A 24,777-nucleotide genomic window follows, 5' to 3' on the forward strand; every position below is an offset into this window, starting at 1 on the left:
TGAGTGCCACTCCTGGGGTGCCACAAACAGGGGCTTTACTAGTGTTATTATGGATAACATATTATACAGAGACACACTGTGGTCTCCTGGGGTGTATTCAAGATGCCCTGAGCATTGCTTGAGAGTTTTAAAATGTTAACAGTAATAGTATTGAATTGAACATTTAGTTGCAATTAGTGTCAGTATAGCAGCTGAACCCGATAGTGTGCATCTTGAGTACACCACTAGAGGTCCAGTTCTGGACCCTTCAGCGGCTGATGCAGGAGTCTGATTTACCAGCAGTGCTACATGTGACCAGGGGTCACCCAGCTTATATCATGTACAAATACATCCTGTATGTGTGTGTTTTTGTTTACGTTTTGTTGGTATATATACACTGAGTGTACAAAACAAAACATGCACTAAATTCTGCTTACTATGCATGCACTGCAGTTTGAGGAAACTATAGACAACTGTTGTCGTTATAATGACAGTATATACACTGAATGTACAAAACATGCTCTTTCTGTGACACAGACTGACCAGGTGAATCCAGGTGAAAGCTATAATCCCTTATTGATGTCACCTGTTAAATCCCCTTCAATCAGTATCGGTATAGGGGAGGAGCCAGGTTAAAGAAGGATTTTTAAGCCTTGAGACAATTGAAACATGGATTGTGCATGTGTGCCAATGAGAGGGTGAATGGGCAAGACAAAAAATGTAAGTGCCTTTGAACGGGTATGGTAGTAGGTGCCAGGCGCACAGGTTTGTGTCAAGAACTGCAACATTGCTGGGTTTTTCACACTCAACAGTTTTATCATGTGTATCAAGAATGGTTCACCACCCAAAGGACATCCAGCACCTTGTAGAGTCCATGCTCCTACGAATTGAGGCTGTTCTGAGGGCAAAAGGAGGAGGGGGGTGCAACTTGATATTAGGAATGTGTTATTCATGTTTAGTACACTCAGTGAACCATTTACTGGTTTATTTTTTGTGTGGATGTGAACGTGCACATGTATGTGCTTTTCAGCTTTTGAGTGAGTGATGTGTGTGTGTGTGTGTGTGTGTGTTAGTCGGACCAGTCGTTCTCTTCCAGCTCTGAGTCATCTTCGGAGTCGGAGTACTCGACAGCGATGCGTCTGGAGAGGATGGTGGCCACGTCGTTCCCTACAGGCTCTCTCTTAGCCTGCTGTTCCTGCTGTTCCTGACCCTTTTTCAACTGGATACCTACAGCCAGGGAGAGAGACAGTTAGACACACTTCAACTAGATACCTACAGCCAGGGAGAGAGACAGTTAGACACACTTCAACTAGATACCTACAGCCAGGGAGAGAGACAGTTAGACACACTTCAACTAGATACCTACAGCCAGGGAGAGAGACAGTTAGACACACTTCAACTAGATACCTACAGCCAGGGAGAGAGACAGTTAGACACACTTCAACTAGATACCTACAGCCAGGGAGAGAGACAGTTAGACACACTTCAACTAGATACCTACAGCCAGGGAGAGAGACAGTTAGACACACTTCAACTAGATACCTACAGCCAGGGAGAGAGACAGTTAGACACACTTCAACTAGATACCTACAGCCAGGGAGAGAGACAGTTAGACACACTTCAACTAGATACCTACAGCCAGGGAGAGAGACAGTTAGACACACTTCAACTAGATACCTACAGCCAGGGAGAGAGACAGTTAGACACACTTCAACTAGATACCTACAGCCAGGGAGAGAGACAGTTAGACACACTTCAACTAGATACCTACAGCCAGGGAGAGAGAGACGGGTTAGGCAGTCAGCCAGTCAAACAAAAAAGGAAGGTTCAGTTCGCATGGCCCATGGTTGGCACAACTTGCTAATTTTAGATTATTCCATTGGTCCTAAAGAGATATCTCCCCCACCCCGGGGCACCAGGTAATGCAAAATACACACACACACACACACACACACACACACACACACACACACACACACACACACACACACACACACACACACACACACACACACACACACACACACACACACACACACACACACACGTGGGTTAGATACAGATAGGCAGTCTTACCCATGCGTATGGCAGCCAGCAGATCACTACGAGCATCATTAACAGGCTGGGCATTGTGGGGCACGGAGGACATCTTGGGAGTGGTAGAGTAGGAGGAGCCTGGAGGAGGGGGCGGAGGCATTGGGGGAGTTGGAGCCACCAGCGACCCAGCGATTGGCGGTGGGGGCAGGGCATAGACACCAACTGATCCCATTAGACCTGGAAGAGGAAGTGGGCCTCCGGGGGGCGTGGCAAAGGCAGATTGTGCAGATGGCATGAGAGGAGCAGGAGGAGGGGATCCGTTTCCATATCCCTCCATACTGAGAGAGAGAGAGAGAGAGAGGGACAGATGGAGGGTGAACATGAGGCATTATATTAATCATCATAACCATTTCAGAAATAAAAAGTATGATATGTTAATCGGCCTCTCCACAAAAACATCTCACATATAACCATGATAATCCTACCATACCAACATCTCACATATAACCATGATAACCCTACCATACCAACATCTCACATATAACCATGATAACCCTACCATACCAACATCTCACATATAACCCTACCATACCAACATCTCACATATAACCCTACCATACCAACATCTCACATATAACCATGATAACCCTACCATACCAACATCTCACATATAACCCTACCATACCAACATCTCACATATAACCATGATAACCCTACCATACAACAACATCTACCATACCATATAACCCTACCATACCAACATCTCACATATCATATCATATAACATGATAACCCTACCATACCAACATCTCACATATAACCATGATAACCCTACCATACCAACATCTCACATATAACCATGATAATCCTACCATACCAACATCTCACATATAACCATGATAATCCTACCATACCAACATCTCACATATAACCATGATAACCCTACCATACCAACATCTCACATATAACCATGATAATCCTACCATACCAACATCTCACATATAACCATGATAACCCTACCATACCAACATCCATATAACCATACCATACCAACATCTCACATATAACCATGATAACCCTACCATACCAACATCTCACATATAACCATGATAACCCTACCATACCAACATCTCACATATAACCATGATAACCCTACCATACCAACATCTCACATATAACCATGATAACCCTACCATACCAACATCTCACATATAACCATGATAACCCTACCATACCAACATCTCACATATAACCATGATAACCCTACCATACCAACATCTCCATATAACCATGATAATCTCACATATAACCATGATAACCCTACCATACCAACATCTCACATATAACCATGATAACCCTACCATACCAACATCTCACATATAACCATGATAATCCTACCATACCAACATCTCACATATAACCATGATAACCCTACCATACCAACATCTCACATATAACCATGATAATCCTACCATACCAACATCTCACATATAACCATGATAACCCTACCATACCAACATCTCACATATAACCATGATAACCCTACCATACCAACATCTCACATATAACCATGATAATCCTACCATACCAACATCTCACATATAACCATGATAACCCTACCATACCAACATCTCACATATAACCATGATAACCTACCATACCAACATCTCACATATAACCATGATAACCCTACCACATATAACCATGATAACCCTACCATACCAACATCTCACATATAACCATGATAACCCTACCATACCAACATCTCACATATAACCATGATAACCCTACCATACCAACATCTCACATATAACCATGATAACCCTACCATACCAACATCTCACATATAACCATGATAACCCTACCATACCAACATCTCACATATAACCATGATAACCCTACCATACCAACATCTCACATATAACCATGATAACCCTACCATACCAACATCTCATATAACATATACCATAACCATATAACCCTACCATACCAACATCTCACATATAACCATGATAACCCTACCATACCAACATCTCACATATAACCATGATAACCCTACCATACCAACATCTCACATATAACCATGATAATCCTACCATGATAATACCAACATCTCACATATAACCATGATAATCCTACCATACCAACATCTCACATATAACCATACCATACCAACATCTCACATATAACCATGATAATCCTACCATACCAACATCTCACATATAACCATGATAATCCTACCATACCAACATCTCACATATAACCATGATAATCCTACCATACCAACATCTCACATATAACCATGATAACCCTACCATACCACCAACATCTCACATATAACCATGATAATCCTACCATACCAACATCTCACATATAACCATGATAACCCTACCATACCAACATCTCACATATAACCATGATAACCCTACCATACCAACATCTCACATATAACCATGATAACCCTACCATACCAACATCTCACATATAACCATGATAACCCTACCATACCAACATCTCACATATAACCATGATAATCCTACCATACCAACATCTCACATATAACCATGATAACCCTACCATACCAACATCTCACATATAACCATGATAATCCTACCATACCAACATCTCACATATAACCATGATAATCCTACCATACCAACATCTCACATATAACCATGATAATCCTACCATACCAACATCTCACATATAACCATGATAATCCTACCATACCAACATCTCACATATAACCATGATAATCCTACCATACCAACATCATCTGACAAGTTCAAGAAGAAAGAACAACAGGGTGGAATTATTACCAGAGTTAGACAGGTCACAGACGAGTCATGGCAAGACCAAAGCAGAGGACCGTGTTTGGGTTTTGAGTGTACCAGTGCAGTACTTGGCTTGTATGGGATGACAGTACATTACAGAGCCAACTGCTAAACTCCAGAGAGGGTAAAGCCTGTTGTTCATCATCAGATCTAATCCAAACCAATAGCACATTAAACACAACAAACCCTGGAGCTGGGGCAGAGCCCCAACAAAAGAGTGTACATGGGTTTGTTTGGTGTCCCTGTGCACATGTCAATGAATGTTAATGTTTATTTGAGTGCATATATGCATCAATCTGTCTGGCAGTGTGTTTATTCATGTGCACTCTCTGACCTGTAGTCCACAGGTCGTAGAGACATGGATCCATTCATGTTCTCAATGGGAGGGAGAGGGGGTGGAGCATTGTGGGGGCGACCCAGGTTGTATCCCCTGTAGGCATGGTCCAGAGTGGCGTTTCCCTGAGCAGCCAGCTGAGCAGCCAGGAGACTGGGAGGCGGGCCGGAGTACGTGTGGGCGTGACCAGCATGATTGGTTGAGTGAGGGTAGTGGCGTTGGTGGTGGTCAGGCCCAAGACCCCTAAGAGAGAGAAAGGGAGGGAGATGGAGACAACATTTTTACAGAATGGCCAGCAGGGGGAGTAAGAGACTAAATTATCATAGTACTGGGGGAACCCCTTATTTTCACTGGGGGAAACCCCTTATTTCCACTGGGGGAACCCCATTATTTCCACTGGGGGAACCCCCTTATTTCCACTTGGGGAAACACATTATTTCCACTGGGGGAACCCCCTTATTTCCACTTGGGGAAACACATTATTTCCACTGGGGAAACACATTATTTCCACTGGGGGAAACCCCTTATTTCCACTGGGGGAAACCCCTTATTTCCACTGGGGGAAACCCCTTATTTCCACTGGGGGAAACCCCTTATTTGCATGCGAGTAATAATCATCTATACAGAAATGTATTATACAGAAAAGTAATTATTCCATACTTTAAAAAAAACATTTGATATGTTATCTTACGAAATAATATTTTTTTCATGTCAACTTTTCATTGACCTCATCATGCAGTATGTATGTAACTGTGTGTATTTGGACTGGCCTCATCTCAGGGGATAGTGATCCCTCGCAGGTGGCCCCCCGGTGGAGAGAGTGTGTGTGGTGGTGGTCAGGCCTCAGCTCCTTATCCAGGGCCAACATATTCCACTCCTGGCGACGGTTCCGAGCCTTACGCACCTTCTTCACCTCCCTCTGCAACGTCCCGTCCACACAACGCTTCTGCTCCTGGGAGGAGACACATATTAGTGGAGACGGAGGAGGAAGAGAAAGAGAAGAAGGGAGAGATTGTTTTGCTTACTTTGTTCTTCCTCTTCTCCTTCCTCTTGTCCTCTGTGTCCCGCAGCATCTTCTCTCTCCACAGGTCGAAGAAGTAGGAGGGGTCAGTGTAGAACTTCAGCCCCTCCTTGTGGTCATCCCTACAGGGTCAAAGGGCAAACGCAGGTCAGGGTTTGTGGGAAATGAAGTCCACAACATTCTATTATGAGACTACAAAACAAGATCAGGTGAGGAATTTGACTCTGGGTTAAGACTGCCCTGGGTAGGAAACATTAGACAGATCATAGAAAGGGAGGGGGAGAGAACACACCTATATTTGGAGAGGATGTTGAGAGGTGGAGGTTTGTTACTCAGGTTGTACATCTCCTTGACAGGGATGGGAACGCTCCTCGTGGATACCACCTGCTGGTCCTGGGCGGTACTGCTCTTAAACGCCTTCTTCATGTTGATGTCCTGCAGAGAGACTGAGGACAGAGAAAGAGGACAAACAAAGAGCGAGAGAGAGAGACGACGCATAAATAGAAGGAGAGAGAGGGTTAGGGAGAGGGGGATAGACAGGGTGTGAGAGAGAGGGTTAGGGAGAGGGGGATAGACAGCGTGTGAGAGGGTTAGGGAGAGGGGGAGACAGGGTGTGAGAGGGAGGGTTAGGGAGAGGGGGATAGACAGGGTGTGAGAGAGAGGGATAGGGAGAGGGGGATAGACAGGGTGTGAGAGGGTTAGGGAGAGGGGGATAGACAGGGTGTGAGAGAGAGGGTTAGGGAGAGGGGGATAGACAGCGTGTGAGAGAGAGGGATAGGGAGAGGGGGATAGACAGCGTGTGAGAGAGAGGGTTAGGGAGAGGGGGATAGAGGGAGGGTTAGGGAGAGGGGGATAGACAGGGTGAGAGAGAGGGATAGGGAGAGGGGGAGACAGGGTGGAGGGTTAGGGAGAGGGGGATAGACAGGGTGTGAGAGGGAGGGTTAGGGAGAGGGGGATAGACAGGGTGTGAGAGAGAGGGATAGGGAGAGGGGGATAGACAGGGTGTGAGAGAGAGGGATAGGGAGAGGGGGAGACAGGGTGTGAGGAGGGTTAGGGAGAGGGGGATAGACAGGGTGTGAGAGGGAGGGTTAGGGAGAGGGGGATAGACAGGGTGTGAGAGGGAGGGTTAGGGAGAGGGGGATAGACAGGGTGTGAGAGGGAGGGTTAGGGAGAGGGGGATAGACAGGGTGTGAGAGAAGTATTTATATATCCTCAGTTTCATCACTTTCACACCATCGCTATGTCAACGAGTAACGATGTCACTTCCTATTTCCTGTGACCTCTAACCCCTGTCTCACCTTCCTCCACGGTGGAGTCCAGCTGAGTGACCTTGACGGCCAGGCGGTCGATGCGGTCCTGCAGGGAGTTGGCTCTCAGGTAGAACATGTTGGCCTCATTGAACAGCTCTCCGAAGATGTCCTCCGCATGTTTACCTGCAGTACAAGGGTAGACAGATGGATCATGTGGTTAGCATGACATCCTGGTGCACTAAATTATGCATACTATGTCTATTATGTCTACCCTGTACTGCACATTGAGATAACTATAGACAACTGCTCTCTTTATAATGACAGTATATAAACTGCGTGACAGACAGACAAGGTGAATCCAGGTGAACGCTATGATCCCAATGTAGAAAATATAAAAATAAAGAAAAACCCTGGAATGAGTAGATGTGTCCAAACGTTTGACTGGTACAGTGTACCACAAAATAACTTAAGAAGGCACACCTGTTGCATTCCAGGTGACTACCTCATGAAGCTGGTTGAGATAATGCTATGAGTGTGCAAAGCTGTCATCAAGGCAACGGGTGGCTATTTGAAGAATTTGTTTCACACTTTTTTGGTTACTACATGATTCCATATGTGTTATTTCAGTTTGTTATATCTGGAGTAGTTCTCCTGTCCTATTCGGTGTCCTGTGTGAATCTAAGTGTGCGTTCTCTAATTCTCTCCTTCTCTCTTTCTTTCTCTCTCTCGGAGGACCTGAGCCCTAGCACCATGCCCCAGGACTACCTGACATGATGACTCCTTGCTGTCCCCAGTCCACCTGGCCGTGCTGCTGCTCCAGTTTCAACTGTTCTGCCTTATTATTATTCGACCATGCTGGTCATTTATGAACATTTGAACATCTTGGCCATGTTCTGTTATAATCTCCACCCGGCACAGCCAGAAGAGGACTGGCCACCCCACATAGCCTGGTTCCTCTCTAGGTTTCTTCCTAGGTTTTGGCCTTTCTAGGGAGTTTTTCCTAGCCACCGTGCTTCTACACCTGCATTGCTTGCTGTTTGGGGTTTTAGGCTGGGTTTCTGTACAGCACTTTGAGATATCAGCTGATGTACGAAGGGCTTTATAAATACATTTGATTTGGATTTGATTTATTTCATAGTTCTGTGTCTTCACTATTATTCTACAATGTAGAAAATAGTACAAATATAAAATAAACCCTGAATGAGTAGGTGTCCTAAAACTGTTGACCGGTAGCGTGTATGTATGTGTGTGTGTGTGTGTGTGTGTGTGTGTGTGTGTGTGTGTGTGTGTGTGTGTGTGTGTGTGTGTATGTGTGTGTGTGTGTGTGTGTATGTGTGTGTGTGGTGTGTATGTATGTATGCATGTTTGTGTGTGTGTATGTATGTGTGTATTTATATGTGTAACCGATGTGAAATGGCTAGCTAGTTAGTGCGCAAAAAGCATTTCAAATCGGTGAAGTCACTCTGACGTCGCTCTGAGACCTTGAAGTAGTTGTTCCCCTTGCTCTGCAAGGAACGTGGCTTTTGTGGAGCGATGGGTAATGATGCTTCGTGAGAGGCAGTTGTTGATGTGTGCAGAAGGTCCCTGGTTCAAGCCCAGGTAGGGGCGAGCAGAGGGACGGAAGCTGAACTGTTACACATACAGTTGAAGTCAGAAGTTTACAAACACTTAGGTTGGAGTCATTAAAACTAGTTGTTCAACCACTCCACAAATGTTTTGGCAAGTCGGTTAGGACATCTACTTTCATTTTTCCAACAATTGTTTACAGACAGATTATTTCACTTATAATTCACTGTATCACAATTCCAGTGGGTCAGAAGTTGACATACACTAAGTTGACTGTGCCTTTAAACAGCTTGGAAAATTCCAGAAAAGATGTCATGGCTTTAGAAGCTTCTGATAGGCTAATTGACATCATTTTAGTCAATTGGAGGTGTACCTGTGGATGTATTTCAAGGCCTACCTTCAAACTCAGTGCCTCTTTTCTTGACATCATGGGAAAATCAAAAGAAATCAGTCAAGAACTCAGAAAAAATATTGTAGACCTCCACAAGTCAGGTTCATCCTTGGGAGCAATTTCCAAATGCCTGAAGGTACCACGTTCATCTGTACAAACAATAGTACACAAGTAGTAACACCATGGGACCACGCAGCCGTCATACCGCTCAGGAAGGAGACGCGTTCTGTCTCCTAGAGATGAACGTACTTTGGTGCGAAAAGTGCAAATCAATCCCAGAACAACAGCAAAGGTCCTTATGAAGATGCTGAAGGACACAGGTACACAAGTATCCATATCCACAGTGAAATGAGTCCTATATAGACATAACCTGAAAGACCGCTCAGCAAGGAAGAAGCCACTGATCCAAAACCGCCATAAAAAAGCCAGACTACGGTTTGCAACTGCACGTGGGGACAAAGATCGTACTTTTTGGAGAAATGTCCTCTGGTCTGATGAACCTAAAATGGCCTTAATGACCATTGTTATGTTTGGAGGAAAAAGGGGGGAGGCTTGCAAGCCGAAGAACACCATCCCAACCGTGAAGCACGGGGTTGGAAGCATCATGTTGTGGGGGTGCTTTGCTGCAGGAGGGACTGGTGCACTTCACAAAATAGATGGCATCATGAGGTAGGAAAATTATGTGGATATATTGAAGCAGCATCTCAAGACATCAGTCAGGAAGTTAAAGCTTGGTCGCAAATGGGTCTTCCAAATGGACAATGGCCCCAAGCATACTTCCAAAGTTGTGGCAAAATGGCTTAAGGACAACAAAGTCAAGGTATTGGAGTGGCCATCACAAAGCCCTGACCTCAATCCTATAGAAAATGTGTGGACAGAACTGAAAAAGTGTGTGCGAGCAAGGAAGCCTACAAACCTGACTCAGATCCACCAGCTCTGTCAGGAGGAATGGGACAAAATTAACCCAACTTATTGTGGGAAGCTTGTGGAAGGCTACCAGAAACGTGTGACTCAAGATAAACAATTTAAAGGCAATGCTACCAAATACTAATTGAGTATATGTAAACTTCTGACCCACTGGGAATGTAATGAAATAAATAAAAGCTGAAATAAATCATTCTCTCTACTATTATTCTGACATTTCACATTCTTAAAATAAAGTGGTGATCCTAACTTAAAATAAAGTGGTGATCCTAACTTAAAATAAAGTGGTGATCCTAACTGACCTAAGACAATGTATTTTTACTGGGATTAAATGTCAGGAATTGTTAAAAACTGTGTTTAAATGCATTTGGCTGAGGTGTATGTAAACTTCTGACTTCAACTGTGAATACATACATACGTACATATATAAACTCAGCAAAAAAATAAGTCCCTTTTTCAGGACCATGTCTTTCAAAGACAATTTGTAAAAATCAAAATAACTTCACAGCTCTTCATTGTAAAGGGTTTAAACACTGTTTCCCATGCTTGTTCAATGAACCATAAACATTTAATGAACATGCACCTGTGGAACGGTCATTAAGACACTAACAGCTTACAGACGGTAGGCAATTAATGTCACAGTTATGAAAACTTAGGACCCTAAAGCGGCCTTTCTACTTACTGAAAAACACCAAATGAAAGATGCCCAGGGTCCCTGCTCATCCGCATGAATGTGCCTTAGGCATGCTGCAAGGAGGCATGAGGACTGAAGATGTGGCCAGGGAAATAAATTACAATGTCCATAATGTGAGACGACTAAGACAGCTGATCGTCCTCGCAGTGGCAGAACACTTGTTACAACACCTGCACAGGATCGGTATATCCGAACATCACACCTGCGGGACAGGTACAGGATGGCAACAACAACTTCCCGAGTTGCACAATCCCTCCATCAGTGCTCAGACTGTCCACAATAGGCTGAGAGAGGCTGGACTGAGGGCTTATAGGCCTGTTGAAAGGCAGGTCCTCTCCAGACATCACCGGCAACAACGTCGCCTATGGGCACAAACCCACCGTAGCTGGACCAGACAGCACTGGCAAAAAGTGCTCTTCACTGATGAGTCACGATTTTGTCTCACCAGGGGTGATAGTCGGATTTGCGTTTATCGTCAAAGGAATGAGCATTACACAGAGGCCTGTAGTCTGGAACGGGATCGAATGAGGAGGTGGAGGGTCCGTCATGGTCTGGAGCGGTGTGTCACAGCATCATCGGACTGAGCTTGTTGTCATTGCAGGAAATCTCAACGCGGTGCGTTACAGGGAAGACATCCTCCTCCCTCATGTGATACCCTTCCTGCAGGCTCATCCTGACATGACCCTCCAAGCATGACAATGCCACCAGCCATACTTCTCGTTCTGTGCGTGATTTCCTGCAAGACAGGAATGTCAGTGTTCTGCCATGGCCATCGAAGAGCCCGGATCTCAATCCCATTGAGCAAGTCTGTGACCTGTTGGATTGGAGGGTGAGGGCTAGGGCCATTCCCCCCCAGAAATGTCCCAGAACTTGCAGGTGCTTTGGTGGAAGAGTGGGGTAACATCTCACAGCAAGAACTGGAGATGTACTGAGGTACCTAATGCAGCTGGTGGCCACACCAGATACTGACTGTTACTTTTGATTTTGTCCCCTCCCTTTGTTCAAGGACCCAATAGTCCATTTCTGTTAGTCACATGTCTGTGGAACTTGTTTAGTTTGTCTCAGTTGTTAAATCTTGTTATGTTGATACACATTTTTACAAATGTTAAGTTTGCTGAAAATAAACGCAGTTGACAGTGAGAGGATGTTTCTTTTTTTTGCTGAGTTTATACTACCATTCAAAAGTTTGGGGTCACTTAGACATTTCCTTGTTTTTGAAAGAAAAGCATATTTTTTGTCCATTAAAATATCAAAAAATTGTCAGAAATACAGTGTAGACATTGTTAATGTTGTAAATGACTATTGTAGCTGGGAACGGCACATTTTATGGAATATCTATATAGGCGTACAGAGGCCCATTATCAGCAACCATCACTCCTGTGTTCCAATGGCACATTGTGTTAGCTAATCCAAGTTTATAATTTTAAAAGGCTAATTGATCATTAGAAAACCATTTTGCTATTATGTTAGCACAGCTGAAAACTGTGTGCTGATTAAAGAAGCAATAAAACTGGCCTTCTTTAGATTAGTTGAGTATCTGCAGAATCAGCATTTGTGTGTTCGATTACAGGCTCAAAATGGCCAGAAACAAAGACCTTTCTTCTGAAACTCTGGTGTAACTATTGCATGCGAGAAATTGCCAAGAAACTGAAGATCTCGTACAACGCTGTGTACTACTCCCCTTCACAGAACAGCGCAAACGGTCTCTAACCAGAATAGAAAGAGGAGTGGGAGGCCCCGGTGCACAACCGAGCAAGAGGACAAGTACATTAGTGACTAGTTTGAGAAACAGACGACTCACGTATCCTCAATTGGCAGCATCATTAAATTGTACCCGCAAAACAACAGTCTCAACGTCAACAGGATTGAAGAGACGACGCTGAGATGCTGGCCTTCTAGGCAGAGTTCCTCTGTCCAGTGTCTGTGTTCTTTTGCCCATCTTAATCTTTTCTTTCTATTTGCCAGTCTGAGATGGCTTTTTCTTTGAAACTCTGCCTAGAAGGCCAGCATCCCGGAGTCGCCTCTTCACTGTTGACATTGAGACTGGTGTTTGGCGTCAGACAGGTAGGGGAAACCAACTGAGATGGACTTGAAGATTGGTACTATCAATTCTCTTTCTGCCATTCTTCTGGTAACAAATGTAACTAACAAATAGACCAGGGCATCACTGTCAGGGAAGGTCCTAGAGGAAAAATCCACAGCAATCAATCTTTGCTAGAGCAAGTCTGTTTAGGTCAGCATCAATACGTTTTAACAACGCTGAACTTTTGTGTGTCATACGCAAACGCACGCATGAATGCACACACGCACAATATAGACTATTTCTGTCACCATACTGACAGGATGACCCCTGGAGAAATATCTGGACTATTTCTGTCACCATACTGACAGGATGACTTCTGGAGAAATATCTAGACTATTTCTGTCACCATACTGACAGGATGACCCCTGGAGAAATATCTAGACTATTTCTGTCACCATACTGACAGGATGACCTCTGGAGAAATATCTAGACTATTTCTGTCACCATACTGACAGGATGACCTCTGGAGAAATATCTAGACTATTTCTGTCACCATACTGACAGGATGACCTCTGGAGAAATATCTAGACTATTTCTGTCACCATACTGACAGGATGACCTCTGGAGAAATATCTAGACTATTTCTGTCACCATACTGACAGGATGACCTCTATCTAGAGGAAGGAAGGAAGGAAGAGAGATCTAGCATGCTGAGTTCCATCAACTCTGACCTTCCTTCATGGTTCTGACATTCAGTCCACCTCCACACACACACACAGATGCGCACACACACACACGGATACACACACACGGATACACACACAGATGCACACACACACACGGATACACACACGGATACATACACACGGATACATACACACACGGATACACACACACACGGATACACACACACACGGATACATACACACACGGATACACACCCCCACACCCACACACCTCCTGTCCCTAGCTCAGACCTTCCAGGCCTTTGTACCTAGTCATTTATATTTATCCCACACAGCAGCTGCTGAAAGGCCCACTCCCACCACAAGAACTATCACAATGACAGAGAACGAGAGAGAGAGAGAGAGAGAGGGGGGGAGACAGAGAGAGAGAAAGAAAGAAAGAAAGCGAGACAGAAAGAGAGAGAGGGACAGAGTTAGGGGAGGGAAGAAAACAGAGTATGAGGAAGACGTAGAAAGCAAGAAAGGGAGGGTCGAGAGAAAGCGAGAGGGGGAGCAGTGGTGGTTGGATACTGGGTATAAGGGAGGAAAGAATATGTCAATATATTCCACAGGACATGATATTGGTTGTGTCATGGGAACAGCCAGGTTATTCAGGCTCCTCCCCCTTACGTCATAGTCACTCTGTTTAATATACCGCAGTACACCCAAACACACACACATATTCTGAATGTATTCTAGCGGAAATATCTAAACAGGATTACATCCTCCTGTGGGTCTATGATGACAGAGTCTTGACCTAGCGACCTGTAGGTCTGATCCTCACAAATCAATCACTGCTCCAGGATTAAACACTACATCATCTTCTTATCAACGTCAAGCAGGACTGTGCAGTGTGCACTGCAGCAAGATAACTAGGAGATAGTGATGAGAGAGTATTTTAATGCGAGTGTGAAATAGTATAATATTGTAGTGAACGGCGGGGCAGGCAAACACCCTACCCATTACGCCAATAGGGTTAACTCACTTGGGAATTGTAACATATCTCATATAGTGAGGATCAATACAACTTGAGGAGAATAAGCATGTTATTCATAGGTGTGGAAGAGGGCAATGATAATGACATATGTTGCTGTTGACACACTGGTATAAAGCGTATGAAGTTGTTTGTCGTGTGTGGTTAGTGCTCTGAGAGAGAGTGTGTGTGTGTGTGCTCTGTGTGTGTGTGTGCTGTGTGTGTGTGTGTGCTGTGTGTGTGTGTGTGTGTGTGCTGTGTGTGTGTGTTACTCAGGCTGCTGAGCTGGCGGATGATGGAGGAGAGGGTGTTGTTCATCACACACTCCAGTTCACTGCCTAAGCCCTCTGGCAATGCCCCCCGGCACAGGTGGCGCGGGTCGATGTTCCTCTTCACCAGAGGCATGGTGATGCCTCACACTGTCACACCTAGAGAGAAGCACAGGACACACAATACATTTGATATATGACACACTGTACTTACATAAAGGACGTACTTACAGACAATTTTTATTTTAAGTTATAACTATTGCAACTATGGTAAGTAGTATAAACACAAACACACACACACACACAGATAGTCACATGGCCAGACGTATTACCACACACTAACAAACACACAATCCTATTCTTCGAAACAGGGTTAAAGAGACTGGGCATACAACTGTGACCCATCCAGACTGTAGTAGTAAACAGTAGCAGGCCATCGGCAGACAGATGAAGGTATTAGGAAAATAAGCTACAGTCCAGCTAATGCTTTCCAGCCTTACCACTGCCCCAGATGTAGGGTCAACAGCCCAAACATACACACACACTCACTCTCCCGTGGCGTGCACGCTGAGACCCATTCCCTTGATAGTTCAGACCAACACATACACTCTCCAATGCAATTGGACACATTCACTAGATACTAAAGATCAAGTTGCCCATTCCTTGACACTAATCTAAGGTGAGGTTAACATCTTCCCTAGAATGGTTAAAATCAGGATCTGAGGAGGCTAAGCTGATCCTAGATCTGAGTCTAAGGGCAGCTTCTACAGCAGATGAAAAAGGGATCTCAGAAAGCATCGGAGCGGCCATCTTATCTGGGCCTCTTCCTGCTTCCTGTTTTTGCGGCCTCCGCCTGGCTTCAGCTTCCTGTTCCTCACAGTTTAACATCTCTACTCCCTGTCCTCCCAGAGGAGCAGCAGAAGAACAATACAGCTACAGCTTGAGGAACTGCTGGGGGCCACACTCCCAACAGCAAAGGTGACCCCTTAGTCATGCACTTCATTTCAGATCTAGTATGCTAGGCTATGTGTGTCATTGATGAATAGGGCATTTTGTGAAGGGAAAGGTGATATCTATCTAGTCAGTTGCACAACTGAACACATTCCACCGAAATGTGTCTTGCGCATTTAACCCAACCCCTCTGAATCAGAGAGGTGCGGTTGGCTACCTTAATCAATGTCCAGGTCATCGGTGCCCGGGAGCAATTGTTGTTTGGGGCTAACTGCCTTGCTCAAGGGCAGAACAGCATAGTTTTCCAACTTGCTGGCTCAGGCATTTGAACCAGCGACCTTTCGGTTACTGGCCCAACAATCTTAACTGCGAGGCTAGCCCCTTTGATGGTGTTGACAGAGAAAATAGTCATTTCTGACCAAGTAGCAACCTCCCCACAAGGCTACGGCAGAGTCCTCCGCTGGCCTCGGTCCAATACCCCCTGCCCTGCTTACAGCCATACACCAATAAGGGACAACATAGGAGAAATTACTCCATCACCGTCTGCTGCCACAAAACTCACTGAAAACAGCTAATTAGGCATGCTGTTAAAGAGATAGCGCCATGGTTTGCGTATGGAACCAGGCCTACAGTATTATAGAAAAACGCTAGTCTGTGAAATGTGTTGGTCTGCTCTGCTTGGAAGTTCTAAGTATAGTTAACATATGCCGTGAGTTGTATTGGTTCTTGTCTGGTGTGACAATGGGGAGATAATTAAGAGGTTGGGGTGGGGAGGCAAATGTAAGGAAGGGGGGAGAGAGGAAGGGAACATGTGTGTGTGAGGGGGTAAATCATGTGTGTATATGGTGTGTGTGTATATGGTGTGTGTGTGTGTGTGTGTGTGTGTGTGTGTGTGTGTGTGTGTGTGGGGGTAAATCATGTGTGTATATGGTGTGTGTGTGTGTGTGTGTGTGTGTGTGAGGGGGTAAATCATGTGTGTATATATGGTGTGTGTGTGTGTGTGTGTGTGTGTGTGTAAATCATGTGTGTGTGTGTGTGTGTGTGTGTGTGTGTGTGTGTGTGTGTGTGTGTGTGTGTGTGTGGAGAGTGAGTTAGTGAGGGAGGGGGTGTGCAAGGGCCTCAGGGAAGCCACTCTGAAAGGTTCCTAGGACAATAGAGCTCCGTTCACACGGCAACAGCAGAGTGCTCCCATGCATGCCTCCCCCTCCGCTCCCCTCCTCCTCCCCAGACCTCCTTTAACACACCCTGAAACGAGGGCACTCCACTCAGAAAGGAAGAGATGGTAGAAAGACAGACACATGGAAAAATAGAGAGAGAGTTTAGATTACGATTTCTTATAGTTAGTCACATTCAGGTTTGCAAATGTAGTTGCAGTGTACAGGGAAATTCTTAAGCTCAGAGCTCCAACAGTGCAGGTGTGAATGAGACAATAATAATAATACAATTAATATTATATACACTAGTGATGGCCGGTGTCGTTTAAGATGAGGGAGGACGATACATTTCTTTATGAGCATGGCCTTATTTCTATTACAGCATATTGGATGACTGTCATTCAAATTCCATTCACCCAGCTCAATGTAACAACGATAGGTTTAGGCTACTACATGATACTCAAATTTCCCTATACCCATCATGAGTTTGCTACAACCTAGCCTATTAATGAAAGTTTACAACATAGGTGGACAGGTCAAGTAAATTTTTTGTAATCAAGGTGACAGTGACACATTCAATACCGCCTTGTACACTCTTGCCAGCATCTAGCTGATCTAGGGTGTAGTCATTAGTCCAACGGCTACAAACAAGAGTTTCTATTGGACAAATTCAGGTATGTTTATCCCTATTTCGTTCCATTTGCTTCTGTTTAAGAAACGCTTTTCAACAGAATGAATACACCCCCTGATCACACGCAAAACACAGTTCACTTTCATAGCTGCCACATTCAAACAGCATGATCACTTTGCTCGTAATTCCTTCTCACATCTATGCGCTCTCCTCCTCGCTCACCTTTTCCCTTTGCTTGTGGAATCCAGTGCATAACACATCAGCTGTCTGTGTGTACGCCAAACCTTCATATCATAACCGCTAACCGTTACACACAGACTACACCATTGTCACCATATTATCTAATGTTTAAGTCAACAAAGTTACTACACTGGTTTTACAATGTAAAATCCACTCAAACGTGAAACAGAAACGAGAGGGGATAGAATAATGAAAAGCTAGAATCTAGATTTACCACATAGGTCCTAAACGTGTGAAAGCAACAGAAAACATTTCAACAAGAGAAAAAAAGTTCTCCACTGGTGGGAGTTTGGTCTTCAAACACAGTAATAATTCATTTTAAGTACAAATTCCAAATGCAAGCTTCATAAGTAAATTATTAATTTTAATGAATATCATTAAGACCAGTAGGCCTATGCTAGTAATTGTTACATATCCAAAGACCAGTAGGCCTAGGCTAGTAATTGTTACATATCCAAATACCAGTAGGCCCATGCTAGTAATTGTTACATATCCAAATACCAGTAGACCTATGCTAGTAATTGTTACATATCCAAATACCAGTAGACCTATGCTAGTAATTGTTACATATCCAAATACCAGTAGGCCTATGCTAGTAATTGTTACATATAAAAAGACCAGTAGGCCTATGCTAGTAATTGTTACATATAAAAAGACCAGTAGGCCTATGCTAGTAATTGTTGCATATCCAAAGACCAGTAGGCCTATGCTAGTAATTGTTACATATCCAAATACCAGTAGGCCTATGCTAGTAATTGTTACATATAAAAAGACCAGTAGGCCTATGCTAGTAATTGTTACATATCCAAAGACCAGTAGGCCTATGCTAGTAATTGTTACATATCCAAAGACCAGTAGGCCTATGCTAGTGGCCAGTGATTTGTATAATTAGTAGGCTGACGCATATATACCTTTCATAACATTTCCCTTAATGTTATTAGCCTACCTCCTCTTTCTCTCTCCATTGTTGCGTCATTCCTTCCTCACTTTCAACAGGTAATTAAATTAGTTCCGTTGTCCTCATCTCCATCATTCTAATGACATGCGGAATAATATAGGACTAGAATTACATGCAGATGGCTTTCACTTCTCTTCACGAAGATTGAATGGATATGGGACTGAATAAATAACTGCTGCTGTATTTAACGTTCAGAAAACAAGAGCTTGCGTCCCTCTTCGAATTGTCTATTGGTGAAAGAAATGCAAAATGTAATGTCCAGCAAGCTATTCTAGGCTAGCTTTTCCAGCATATGACTCCAAGAGCTAAGGGGCATTTTATTTAAAGGAGAGGCCAGTGGACCACAGGGGCTTGCATATTGCGCAAGAGACTAATTAGAAGCTTACTATGCATAACCCATAATGTATTAGTTCAATATAAGGCTAATTCTGCATTGAACTCATCACCTGAAAGAGGTAGGCTAGGACATCTACAGTGGGGCAAAAAAGTATTTAGGTTGTGGACAGGTGTCTTTTATACTGATAACAAGTTCAAACAGGTGCCATTAATACAGGTAACGGACAGAGGAGGTGGAGGTGGAGGACAGAGGAGCCTCTTAAAGAAGTTACAGGTCTGTGAGAGCCAGAAATCTTGCTTGTTTGTAGGTGACCAAATACTTATTTTCCACCATAATTTGCAAATAAATTAATTTAAAATCCTACAATGTGATTTTCTGTATTTTTTTCTCATTTTGTCTGTCATAGTTGAAGTGTACCTATGATGAAAATTACAGGCCTCTCTCATCTTTTTAAGTGGGAGAACGTGCACAATTGGTGGCTGACTAAATACTTTTTTTGCCCCACTGTATACAGTGCATTCGAAAAGTATTCAGACCCCTCGACTTTTTCCACATTTTGTTATGAAATAGCCTTATTCTAAAGCAATTGGCATCCACAATTGTTTATTCCATATTTAATAGAAATCAGACTTTGCTTTAGATTTTTTTTTATTCAACATAATTTTGTAAATAATAAAACTGTCATGGACAAAAATGATGTGACCCTTAACCTAATATTTTGTTGCACAACCTTTAGAGGCAATCACTGCAATCAAATGTTTTCTGTAGCTCTCAATGAGACTTCTGCACCTGTTAACAGGTAGTTTGGCCCACTCTTCCTGAGCAAACTGCTTCAGGTTTGATGGGTGCCTTCTCCAGACTTCAAGATTCAGTTCTTTCCATAAATGTTAGATAGGATTCAGATCAGGCCTCATAGAAAGCCACTTCAGAAAAGTCCAATGTTTTGTTCTTATCCATTCTTGGGTGCTTTTAGCTGTGTGTTTTGGGTCATTATCCTGTTGGAGGACCCATGACCTACGAATGAGACAGAGCTTTCTGACACTGGGCAGTACGTTTTGTTCCACAATGCCATGATAGTCTTGAGATTTCATTGTGCCCTGCACAGATTCAAGGCACCCTGTGCCAGGCGCAGCAAAGCAGCCCCTAAACATAACCGAGCCTCATCCATGTTTCACTGTAGGTTTGTTGTTCTTTTCTTTGTGAGCTTCATTTTTTCATCTGTGAACATAAAGCTGATGCGACTTGCCAAAAAGCTCCAGTTTTGACTCATCTGTCCAAAGCACATTCTCCCAGAAGGATTGTGGCTTGTCAATATGCATTTTAGCAAATTCCAGTCTGTCTTTGTTTTTCTTTCAAAAGTGGAGTCCTCCTGGGGTCTTCTTCCATGGAGCCCACTGTCGCTCAAAAAGCGATCAGAAACTGACGTACCTTCAGCTTGGATCTCTTTGGCAGTTATCCTTGGTTCTTTTTCTGCCATTCACACTACCCTTCTGTTCAATCTGGGGTTGATTTTCCCCTTGTGGCCACGCCCAGGGAGGTTGGCTACAGATCCATGGATCTTAAACTTCTTAATAATATTTACAACTGTTGTCACAGGAACATCAAGCTGCTTGGAGATGGTCTTTTAGCCTTGACCTTTACCATGCTTGTCTATTATTTTCTTTCTGATCTCCTCAGACAAATCTCTCCTTGCTTTCTCTGGTCCATGTTCAGTGTGGTGCACACCATGATACCAAACAGCACAGTGACTACTTTACTCTGGTCCATGTTCAGTGTGGTGCACACAATGATACCAAACAGCACAGTGACTACTTTACTCTGGTACATGTTCAGTGTGGTGCACACAATGATACCAAACAGCACAGTGACTACTTTACTCTGGTACATATTCAGTGTGGTGCACATATTCAATGATACCAAACAGCACAGTGACTACTTTACTCTGGTACATATTCAGTGTGGTGCACACAATGATACCAAACAGCACAGTGACTACTTTACTCTGGTACATGTTCAGTGTGGTGCACACAATGATACCAAACAGCACAGTGACTACTTTACTCTGGTACATATTCAGTGTGGTGCACACAATGATACCAAACAGCACAGTGACTACTTTACTCTGGTACATATTCAGTGTGGTGCACACAATGATACCAAACAGCACAGGGACTACTTTTCTCCATTTAAATAGGCTGAATGACTGATTACAAGATTGGAGACGTGTGTGATACTAATTAGTTTGAAATATCACTATAATCCAATTATTTATTATCTTTTCTAAGGGGTAGCAACAAATGTGTCCAGGCCATTTTAGAATATCTTTGTAGAATAAGCAATAATTCATCTCTTTTCACAGCTTCTTTGCTTTATTCTATGACATACCAAAGGCATGCAAGTAAACATGATAAAATAGCTTTTAATTGCATCCCTTTTTAGGAGGAATGAAGCACTATTATAATGAACTGTAAGGGTACCAACAAATTTGAGCACGTCTGTATATCAATTTTGAACAGGATTATCTTTTTGGATGCAATTTGAATGGAATTGATGAGAGAGAGAGGAAGACTGCTTGTGAATGCTCGGATTTAAAACAACGATAGGCTGTTTCAAAACTCTGCAGCTGCAATAATTTTAAAAACAAGGTGGCCCCCGAAAGCCAGATGGAGATGTGTAAATTAGACGCACATTTGGTCCATATATTATTGTAGCATAGGCTATGCTGCAGCAAATATAGGCCTACATGTCACAAGAAAAAAAGTGACCATGATGAGATGATGCATTGTGAACTGCGCTCCATACTGAGATGGTCTGTCTGACCCAACCATGAGCGTTGATGACTGATCATGCAGAGAACAGAGTGAAGGCAGTAGAGAATACATATTTGGACTTGCATATAATTTAACAGTTCCATGTCACGTCACTATTTACATTAATCATTTATTATAATTGACCGTTTCACACAGTTATATATCCCGGGAAAAGTGAGTGGTTTTGGGCGGTAAATCTCGATAACCGGACGTCCTCCAGAAATTGTCATAATTACTGTGTAAGTCTATGTAAGGGGGTGAGAACTATGAGCCACCTAGGTTTTGTATTTTTGTCAATAAACCCAGAGGAGGACAGAAGCTAGCTATCCTCCGGCTACTCCGTGGCGCTGTTGAGGCTACTGTAGACCTTCTTTGTTTTAATCAATTATTTGGTGACATGTGAATATATTTAGTATGGTTTTATCTAAAAATAGCTTTTTTAATGTTACACTTACTTTCATGAAATTAACTGAGGAGGATGGTCCTCCCCTTCCTCCTCTGAGGAGCCTCCACTGATATATATGAGTAAGAACATTTGAGAAAGAGAGAGGTGGGGAGAGAGAGCAAGAGATGTAGAACACTAGCGAGTTGGGGGGAGAGAGAGAGAGAGAGATGGGGAGAGAGTGAGAAACTGCACGTAGTCAAAGAAAGGGTAATGCCCTAATACAAACATACAGGAATAGCTCCGTCAGGCATACAGGCTACTCTGACAAACTGATAACTTTAATGACAGAGTTAAAGTCCTTTTCTGTGTCAGGCACACAAATCCACTATAGCCTGTCAGACGATTAGCAGCACATTTGCCATCTCGAGAGCTCTGAGAGCAGAGGGCCTTTGAACTTGACTAGAGGCATCCTGACTGCTGCCACCAGGATGTAGTTCATGTGTCTCCCTAAAGACCCTCTACGCCCACACACAGCTTTTACTATGGATGCCGAAATTCCAGAGCAGGGCAACATTATCAATTTATGAGTCAAGTAGAGCCTTTTGGCGCAAGAGCTCGTGGTGGGGTCATCAATATTGCAAGATCAATTACATCAGGTTACATATTGCCCTACAAATTACGCTAAAACTCTGACATTGCTAGATCATGCATGATCTCTACACCATGCCTATTCGCCCTGAAAGACAGTTATATTAATAAATATACAGGCTATATTAATTATAGCCCGTGACCCTTATAATAATTGACATGTCACTGCCCTACATTCACAGAATAATGTAGCCCATTGCACATATTAATAGAACAATTGTAGTTAATCCATCTTGCTTTAAGTAGAGTGGGTGAGCAACAAAAAATGCCGCCTGTGCGCGGGCTGCAGGCAGTGCACAAACACAACACAGCCTATTCTACACACGCAGACACAACACTGATGGCAAGCGCGATCAATCAAAGTTCCTCAGTGTCTCTTCCCGTTACTGATGGGTTGGTTGACCTACATCTGTTTAACGATTCTATTTCCCAGCCTGCATCGATAGCAACAATATTATAACCCAACTTAGTTCCAACACTTTCTACATCAAATGCATTTAGTCCGTTCCAGTAAACAATAAATCAACCGGTTCCAAGCCATGCAGTGGCCAAATGGAGTGTGCAAAAATAGGCTATAATTTTAATTAAAGAATCGGGCCTTGGACACAGAACTCGTAAAGCCCTTGTGCTTCATCATTATAATCTATCGAGTGTCCACTAGTGGTGGCCGGCCGCTATGTCCAGTCAGTGGTTCGACCATTTGGATTAACGCAATTCCACACACACATACATATATATGTATATAAAAAAAAAACATTAAATTAGGGGCAAATATAAACAGTTTGGCAAGAAATATTCCTAATCTTATGAGTTATAAAAGCATAGTAAATACCCTCACCAGCAGTCAGAAATGTAATAGATTAATCTGGCAGCATGTCCCGTTAGATACTCCTCCTGTTCGCTCTGCCATCTGTGTCCCTGGCGGTCTGGCCACTCTAAACAATCCAACGCGGGGGGCGGGATACGCCGTCAGCCTCCGCCAATCAGCATTCAGCAAGGATTTAATAAGTAGTGGGTGTTCCTATTGTCAAATCGCAGCCCTTGAAAGGCATGAGTGACATCGAGGTTCCCTGTCGGGCATGGATAGGGCGGGGTCTCAGGGTGTGTAGGGGAGGCTACAGCGGGTTTACCATTTTATGCAATCCAGTCCCCATGTCGTGTTAACGTTAAAGGCTTAAAAGAAACACATTTTGGGGGATGGAGGATTTGGCCTACAGTTTAAAATGGTCTTATAACTGGGGCATCTTTTGAGAGAGTTTTTTGGGCGCAATTGACACGTGGCAGTGGTGGGTTTAATGATAGAGCTGGACTGATTCCATTCTAGCAGCTTTAGTAACTGACTGGGATGACTGCTTGCTTTAGGGATGCACAAGCTTTGAACTAGGCAATGGGGGCAGACTATATTTTGGGAGAGGGCAACCTCATCTTCTGTGTAAGTGTGTGAGAGAGAGAAAGACCAGAAGAGATAGAGGGAGAGACAGAGGGCAGAGAACCAGTAATGACAGATCTTAGAGATTAAAAAAATGAAATAAATAAAAAGGAGGACGAACTGGGATTGTTCCATTATTGAAGACACTCTTCTATTCCTGGAAGAGAACATAACCTGGAAAAAAGCACTCACACAGAGACAGAGAGAGAGAGAG

At 43.5% G+C, this 24,777-nt stretch overlaps 1 protein-coding gene across 3 annotated transcripts; it reads right to left on the reverse strand.

The window, feature by feature from the left end:
* Window positions 1–792: 792 nt before the first annotated feature.
* Window positions 793–24,148, reverse strand: LOC112227494 (wiskott-Aldrich syndrome protein family member 3-like). Of its 3 annotated transcripts, XM_042308884.1 has the most exons (10): window positions 23,973–24,147; window positions 15,024–15,179; window positions 7,504–7,638; window positions 6,498–6,651; window positions 6,210–6,327; window positions 5,955–6,136; window positions 5,185–5,427; window positions 2,056–2,354; window positions 1,059–1,206; window positions 821–877 (listed from the first exon to the last, which is right to left on the reverse strand). In XM_042308884.1, coding segments are annotated over exons 2-10 (1,413 nt in total). In that variant the 5' UTR covers window positions 15,157–15,179; window positions 23,973–24,147; the 3' UTR covers window positions 821–876. The 3 variants fall into 3 exon arrangements, with proteins under 3 accessions (XP_042164817.1, XP_042164816.1, XP_042164818.1); XM_042308883.1 differs by having other exon boundaries at window positions 793–1,206; window positions 23,967–24,148; XM_042308882.1 differs by having other exon boundaries at window positions 793–1,206; window positions 23,973–24,146.
* Window positions 24,149–24,777: the final 629 nt, after the last annotated feature.

The sequence above is a fragment of the Oncorhynchus tshawytscha genome, linkage group LG29 (assembly GCF_018296145.1).
Source record: "Oncorhynchus tshawytscha isolate Ot180627B linkage group LG29, Otsh_v2.0, whole genome shotgun sequence".
Taxonomy (NCBI): Eukaryota; Metazoa; Chordata; class Actinopteri; order Salmoniformes; family Salmonidae; genus Oncorhynchus; species Oncorhynchus tshawytscha.

Bases quoted from the DNA above. Each gene is read 5' to 3' on its own strand.
- LOC112227494 (XM_042308883.1), bottom strand. From the start codon at position 15,156: ATGCCTCTGGTGAAGAGGAACATCGACCCGCGCCACCTGTGCCGGGGG. The intron at 5,428-5,954 runs GCCAGTCCAAAT...TCTCTCTCTTAG, and splicing joins TCACTATCCCCTGAGATGAG to GGGTCTTGGGCCTGACCACC. The intron at 1,207-2,055 runs GTAAGACTGCCT...CCCTGGCTGTAG, and splicing joins GCTGGCTGCCATACGCATGG to GTATCCAGTTGAAAAAGGGT.